This window comes from Lactuca sativa, chromosome 3 (genome assembly GCF_002870075.4).
Source record: "Lactuca sativa cultivar Salinas chromosome 3, Lsat_Salinas_v11, whole genome shotgun sequence".
Classification (NCBI taxonomy): domain Eukaryota; kingdom Viridiplantae; phylum Streptophyta; class Magnoliopsida; order Asterales; family Asteraceae; genus Lactuca; species Lactuca sativa.
This window is the reverse complement of record NC_056625.2, coordinates 46,826,945-46,834,650: the sequence shown is the minus strand read 5'-3', so window position 1 is coordinate 46,834,650 and position 7,706 is coordinate 46,826,945. Positions and strand designations below refer to the sequence as shown.

Here is a 7,706-nt window from a genome sequence, read left to right as displayed (position 1 = left end):
ACTCGTAATTCATCACCTACAGGTTATGGGCCTGCTGGTGTTTCCACTGGGTTGTCTAGAATAGTCCGTGGTCGCCATCTATACTCGGGTAGATGACTACATCGCCACATTGCCAGTTAAGGTTATGGTATCTCCTTTCATCCTACATCACATACTCATCATCATCTATTTACCTAATTATCATCACCTTTCTATCATCACCTATCTCTCATCATTTTATTTCATCACACACCAACTATTTCATCTACCCATGTTTCATCCGCAACATATTTGTAGATATAAAATAAATATACCGTTTCAATCTTTTAAAACATGTATAAAATCGTTCGTCTAGCATAGACATCAAGTATTCAAATAATATGCACACATAGCACGTAATTTATATAAAATACTTCATATCTATGTGTAAGATGAAAGTAACTATATATACCATAAAAATCCCATAAATGCTTCCTAACTTCAAACCCTAAGGTTTACTCTACTAAAGCTTCATATTCTCGGCTCTCTAGACCTAGAAGGGTCCAAATTCCTAAATTCAAACCCCAAAGTTTACTCTACTAAATAGGGTTCATTTTTGTACCTCAGAATGAAGCTCCATGCTTGAATAACTCAGAACAATAACCTTCCTTGGTCCCTCTTGCTGGAACTCTTCTCCTTTCTTGCAAAATCACACCAAAAAGCTCAAGATAGCTTTTCCTCTCACTCTACACACACAAGCTCGCTAGGGCTCTCAATTATGGGAAAGGTAGTCGCAATTGAAGGCCATAAGTGCCTTTAAATATGGCTCGAGCCCAAAGATTTAGGGTTTCTGTCAACAGCGCGGACTCGTCGAGTCGCCTCACCAACTCGTCGAGTCCATTCATTAATCCGAGTCACCAGTCGCGACCTTACTCGACGAGTTGAGGCGTCAACTCGTCGAGTCTCTCTTCTTAACTCAAGAGAAAAATACTTAAATTATGATACTTGTAAATCCGGATGTTACATTTTGTTTTTTTATTTCATAGATTTCTTAATCAACAAATGTTGCTACAATTAAATAAAAATAAATAATTTGCTAAAACATAATACAATAGGAAGTTTGTTCACATTTAGCCATTGAACTTTTTAGAAGGAAACGAACTTTCAATTTTGTTTACATTTAGTCATTAAACTTTTTTTCGTTATCTATTTGCCACTAAACTATTGAAACTGTTCACAATTTACCCTTATGACCGGCTGTTGCCGGTCATAAGGGTAAATTGTGAACAGTTTCAATAGTTCAATGACAAATTGATAACGAAAAAAAGTTTAGTGACTAAATGTGAAAAAAGTCGAAAGTTCGTTACCCTTTCAAGTCATTATCCCTTCTAATTATTATAAAAATTAATATTTAATAGTTAACTATATTTTTTTATTTTTATTTGATAATATATTTTTGGAGATAACTTAACAAATAAAATTGGTTCCCAATCCAAATCTACTTTGCTATGGAACCCTGAAACCCTAGCAACGTTATTATCCCTTTAGCCATCTCACTGCTCGATCAGGGAATCTCTACAGGCTACAGCGTCTCAGCGATTCGGCGATTCCTCGTTCAAAGGTTAGTTCCTGCGTCAATAATTTTTTATTTCCGTGAAGCAGATTCGCGATTCGTTAAGTTTCAATGAAAATTGCAATTTAGTTGTTTTTCTGTGTTAGTTCTTGTTTCAAAAGTTTTGATTTCTGTAGATACAGATTTTCGATTCATTAAGTTCCAATCAAAATTGCATTTTAGTTGCTGTTCTGTGTTAGTTTTTGCTTCAGAACATTTTAATTCCTGTAAAAGTAGGTCACGGTTCGTTAAGTTTCAATAAAAATTGCATTTTAGGTGTTTTTCTGTGCGTGTTCGCTATGGAGAGCATCCGATAGTAGCTACTTGATGCAAGTGGGGTATTCCCTCAAGAGTTCTACGATTTGTGAGGTCGAATTACTGATTCATGTGATGCTTTTAGCTATGGAGAGCATCTGTTAATGACTTACTGATTTCAATAATACTTTTAGGCTTTAGCTATACGATTTTATTTCATTATATTCATTGAATGCGCATGTGCTTAAGAGTTAGGAATTTAGGATGTAGTGAACTACTGATTCTATCTATGCTAATTACTTGATTTACTTCAAGATTATATCTAATTTTATCCACACATATATATATATCTTGCTTCGAAGTAAAACGGGGACTATTTGATTTTCATGTATTGATTCCTGATTTTTATGATGTTTAAATTGACTTGAGATGATATTTTGACTTTATCTATTGAATGCTTATGTGGAACAGAGATATCATATTCTTATTTTGTTATTCGGTGTAGCAATTTTAATACAACAACAAACATATATGTTTCTCTTAAAGAAGTTACTGAAGTAGTAATTCTTATAATGCTTTAAGATATTTCAAGGCATCATTTGGTTTTATCCTTTCAATGCATCTGTTGCCCACAAAATATAACAGGATGATTTTTTTCCTGCTTTTAGTTTTAGCCATATTTTGTATTTGTAATCATCATGATTTGACATGGGTATGATCCTCACTGATTTATGTAATGAATGTATGCCTCCTTATTTAATTTGTAAACATTAGCACTTTGCCAATTTACATTCTTGATATTAGCAAGACATCTATAATTGGGAAAAATCTACCCAATGATAGCAACATCATTCAATACAAATCAATTTTCATTGCTATAATAGGTTAAATTTTGTTAAGTATATTTGACTATTCTTTGCAAATTTTTCCTTAATTAACGTTATAATTTCAACTAATCTCTACTTTATTTTCTTAATAGAAGATGATCACGAAACCAGCAACATCAATCCTATATTCCCTACTTAAAGATGGTGAAAAACGACCCCTTGAAGACATCATAAACGATTTCTCCTCAAAAATCCCAAAATCAATGCATAGTGAAATCTTCTCAGCACTTGTCATTCTCTTGGATGACACCCCAAAATTCCTAAAATCCACCGAACGATTAGTTGCATTTGCATTACTTCATCACACATATTCCCCCCTTAAATCATCCACCAATCCCTACCTTTCTTTGCTCAAAAACACTGCAAATGACGAAAAAACCGAAACTTTCGAACGTGCATTCATCCTTCATCTCTTATCCTCTCCGGCCACATCTCCAGTGATGAAACTATCTCCGGCGGATTTCATTACCAAATTCGATCCTTCATCTCACCGGTTCCCAGAGCCGCCACCACCGCCGCCGGAAAACCCCCTCCCCAAACCGTTCAATTCCCTCTTCAAAAACACCGCGATAAAAAACGCGATACCGGATCCCGACATCCCCCGCGGTTGTGACATCAACTCGCCGGAGTTTGAGTTCCCGCCGCCAAAAATCGGCTCCAGTGACCGGAGCGAGGCCATAACCGGTCTACTTCAAACTTTATCATTGGATGCGCTCTACCCTCACTGGACCCGTCCTACACCGCCTCGCCTTCCGGTGCTAGACGGTGAGCTCGTCTGGGTTAACCCTGACTCGACCCACGAACCGCTTTGGGACACCGGGATGTGTGCCGACACGAGCCGTGGTGCAGCCGTTCGTGAACTAATCCTAAAAGCCTTAAAAGGCCCGTTGGCTCCATCTCAACAAGAACAAGTTTTACTTGAGTTAACTTCTGACCCAAAACTGGTGTACCACTGCGGTTTAACACCACGGAAGCTGCCGGAGCTGGTGGAGAACAACCCTCTGATAGCGGTGGAGGTGCTGATTAAGCTGATGAACTCGCCGGAAATTTCGGAGTATTTTACGGTTCTAGTGAATATGGACATGAGTTTGCATTCGATGGAGGTTGTCAACCGGTTGACCACTGCGGTTGAACTGCCGACTGAGTTTGTACACATGTACATAACGAATTGTATATCATCATGTGAGAATATTAAGGATAAGTACATGCAGAATCGGTTGGTGAGGCTCGTGTGTGTTTTTCTGCAGAGTTTGATCCGGAACAAGATTATTAATGTTCAAGATTTGTTTATTGAGGTTCAGGCGTTTTGTATTGAGTTTTCTAGGATCCGGGAAGCTGCAGGTTTGTTTCGCCTTCTTAAAACCTTGGAATAATTCATGTTTTTTTTTTTTTGTTGGATATTTTAGTTTTGCATAAAGATTTGTATTTGGTTGTGGTTTAGGGATAATGGATGTTTTGGGAATAGGATTTAGAATCTTCAACTTAGTTTTAATCTATGGAAGTGTAATATAATCAATATTAGCAAAATAGTTGGGACATTGGTACTATTGATGATGAGGGTATTTATGTCTTTTGGACAATCGATAACAAGTCTCTTTCCAACCTTGTTTTCCCATTTTGGGTGGGAGAAAGAATTGCAATTTTGTCCAATTCAATAGATGCGAAATGCAATGGTAACCTTATCAGGTATTGTGCTACTTATAAATGGGTTGAAAATTATTCAAAGTGTATTCAAATACATAAAACCTAAAAATTGCTTTATTAAATAAAAGTTAGATTGTCTTTCTAATAATATCATTTAACATGTCAAAAAATAGGAAATGTACTTTCATGTTTCTGTATATGGAACTGTACTTCCATATTTTTTCTTTTTACGGCATTGTAGTTTGAAGAATATACCAATTATAAGTTATCTTTCTTAGCGAGACCTATCACGATGAAGTGTAATATTGTTAGCCCACATATTGGACCATATATCGCAGGATTTTTGCTTTGCAAAGGTTGAATAAGCTTCGTGAAAAACTTTACACAAGTTTGTTTAACTTTTTGGTTTTTGATGTAGCGTGAATATCCATTTAAGTTTTTAAAATATAGAAATTCTGATGACATTGGGTGATTTGTTTCTTGATCTTCAAGATAAGATCCAACATTGGGGGAATCATTCTACTTATTGAAACAAAAAAAGAAAAAACTAAAAAGTAAATCCGAACTTTGGATCATTTCAGTGGAAGAGCTTGACATATGGGATAGAGAAGTCTAGAAAACAGGGATACTTTGTGGGTATCTTAAGAAATTCTGTGGATCAACTTTAGCCTTGATTTGAATCAACTTCTTAAAATTACGCCTCTTCCAATATCTCTCGCCCCAAACACTTGCTTCTTCATAAGTAGCATTTCCAACACCCAAATCCAGATCAGCATAGTTGGAATACGCCTCCCTTGGGTTCTTCGACACATAAGGCGTCAGTAACTTTTCCAAGCTATCCAACCATGCTATCCTCTTGAGCGCTATAGTTGTCGTGTCTGAAGGTTGATTGTAAAAATTGACATTCTTGAATAACTGGTACAACACCCCAGCTCTATGAGGATACGGAATTGCAGTCTCAGAATACTCCGCCATCTTTCCGCCAAACGGATTGCTCCCAAGAAGCTCCGATCCATCACTTTCCATAATTTTTCTCCAAATCTTTCTGAGCCCACTTTTAGGGATCGGTGTCCGGACGAAGTCGATTTTACTTTTGCTGTTCACCTTGGGTATGCCAGATCGGTTTGTGACAATTTCGATTGGGGTGGAGCTTGGTCTCCCGTGTAACACCCAACTCTGGAAATTTTTGGTCTAGCAACCGAAGCAATGTGTCACTTCTGCCCTGAAAAACTCCTTGGAATGTAATTGCTACAGTTTTTTTAGTGGTGTTGCCGATATATTGACCGGACATCACGGTTCGTATATGCAAATTTTTATCAATAGTCGGTGCAACGTATTGATATTTATGAAAAAGTTCGGTTGCTCCTTCCTCCAAAGTCTTACTCAGCATAAAAACAGTTACTTTTTTCGGAACCCGAACCAACTTCAGCTTCCATGCAAGAACGATTCCGAAACTAGAAGCACCACCTCCTCTAATCGCCCAAAACAAATCTTCTCCCATCGACTTCCTGTTGAAAATATTTCCATTGACATCCATGAACCGAGCATCCACAACATTATCAGAAGCAGTACCGTATTTCCTCATCAGGTTTCCATAGCCACCACCGCCCATGTGTCCGCCAACACCCACCGAAGCACAAAGACCCGCCGGAAAAAACAAGGTTTTGGACTTCTGAATAATACTGTAATAGAGTTCACCTAACGTAGCGCCTCCCTGGGCCCACACCGTTTTCTTTGCTAAGTCCATGTCTACGGACCTCATGTTGGTGAGATCAATCATAACAAATGGGACATTAGCAGTGTAGGAGCGGCCCTCTGCGTCATGTCCCCCGCTTCTTATTCTGATCTCGTAGCCATGTTTCTTGGCGCAGTATAGAGCCGTTTGGATCAGTGTTTCATCCACAGGTGTCACTATGACTGATGGTTTAGGAGTGGAAAGTTTAAGAAACTTAGTGTTTTCAACTGCGACTTGCCAAATGGGTAGGAAAGAAGCATTCACAGAGGTGAAAATGAGTTTAGAGATGGAGGTGACATTGTTGGAGTTGGATTGTATGCAATGTATGAAATCTTCGGAACGTGGTGTTACAGTTACACCATGGGCGGATGATATAGCTGCCCATGAAACAGAAAATGAAAGAGTTAGAACCAAGATGAAGATGGAAGAGCTTAGTAGAGACTTCTTCATGTCTTGGTGAGTAATTTGATGTATAGCAATGTTGAATTTATATAGCGTAGAAAGAATAGGGATGACTACAAATGGGGTTAGAAAATAAGGGTGGATGCATATGGGGTTGGAAAACCCGCTGGATGGAAGGAGGTGAGTTTGATCTATCGCAAATCCTTTTGGACGAAATAGTGTTTAATTAACTTAAAGCATGCATAAAAAATCTCAAATATTATAACTAGATACATATAACACAAAATCCAAAGATTAACTAAATAAGCCAATATAGACTGTAACTAAAATGAATTTAATTCTTAATACAGAAACTGCGAATCTAAATTAGTCAAACGTTAAGAGTCGATTACAATCCATTGTCATTATTGCTCGAGATGCTTGAATCTTAAGTATGCCTGCTCAACGAATTTTAATGTTAAAAACTTGACTTTATATTATTATATGACCATACAGAGTTTAAGCATTATATACCACAGGCTGATACTGGATCATGTTGAGACGACCCGCGTGCCTTTAACAACCTCTCACAATGCGAGCTGCAGTCCATGCAAAATTACACTCTTGTCACTTCCAGTCCATTTCTCAATCCTCAGCCTTAATCAACAATCAATTGTCCTCCGATTAAGCCCCTAAAGTTACCTACACTAAACAAATCAAGTTAGAATTATAAAATGATTATTGTACCTTGGTTTAGTTTGTGGATAAATGAAATCATAGGGGGCGCTGAGGGTGTGCTGAGTGAGCAGCTGCATGAAGTCCAATTGACCTTAATTTTTTTTCTGGTTCGTCCAAAGCCTTTGAGAATATTTAATTTTTCAGGATTAGATATTTCAACATCCCCACAAGCTAAACACAAAAACATTATTCCTTTTGAAATGGAACGCTTAATCCGATTTTTTTATAAGAAAATCATGTTGCATTGTACCCAAAAGAATTGGTTAAATTATTAGCATGTTGCTCTTCAAATTCGATCTTAATAATTTTTAATACTTTTTTTGAAACTTTTTCTCTTATAAAATGTCCATTTCAAAATGTTTAATGTTTTAATTTTTTAACTTTTTATTTTTTGTATGAAACACTGGGTTTAATACCAACTTCACGGGTTCAATGCCAACTTTATTGTAGATTCGATGTCACAAAAAATACTGACTCTTCCCCATGGAAGAGTGAG

The 7,706-nt window shown here is 37.2% G+C and overlaps 2 protein-coding genes across 3 annotated transcripts; one reads left to right on the top strand and one right to left on the bottom strand.

Moving 5' to 3' along the window:
• Nucleotides 1–1,428: 1,428 nt before the first annotated feature.
• LOC111909084 (uncharacterized) lies at nucleotides 1,429–4,292 on the top strand. Of its 2 annotated transcripts, none has more exons than XM_023904870.3 (2): nucleotides 1,429–1,579; nucleotides 2,808–4,292. In XM_023904870.3, exon 2 carries the CDS (start codon nucleotides 2,808–2,810, stop codon nucleotides 4,083–4,085), a length of 1,278 nt encoding a protein of 425 aa, XP_023760638.1. In that variant the 5' UTR covers nucleotides 1,429–1,579; the 3' UTR covers nucleotides 4,086–4,292. The 2 variants fall into 2 exon arrangements, with proteins under 2 accessions (XP_023760638.1, XP_023760637.1); XM_023904869.3 differs by having other exon boundaries at nucleotides 2,805–4,292.
• Nucleotides 4,293–5,443: 1,151 nt separating this feature from the next.
• On the bottom strand, nucleotides 5,444–6,541 carry LOC111909071 (berberine bridge enzyme-like 8). Its single transcript, XM_052769683.1, has one exon. The coding sequence runs from the start codon at nucleotides 6,539–6,541 to the stop codon at nucleotides 5,444–5,446; it is 1,098 nt and encodes a 365-aa protein (XP_052625643.1).
• Nucleotides 6,542–7,706: the final 1,165 nt, after the last annotated feature.

Coding starts and splice junctions, on each gene's coding strand:
- LOC111909084 (XM_023904870.3), top strand. CDS start 2,808: ATGATCACGAAACCAGCAACATCAATCCTATATTCCCTACTTAAAGAT.
- LOC111909071 (XM_052769683.1), bottom strand. CDS start 6,541: ATGAAGAAGTCTCTACTAAGCTCTTCCATCTTCATCTTGGTTCTAACT.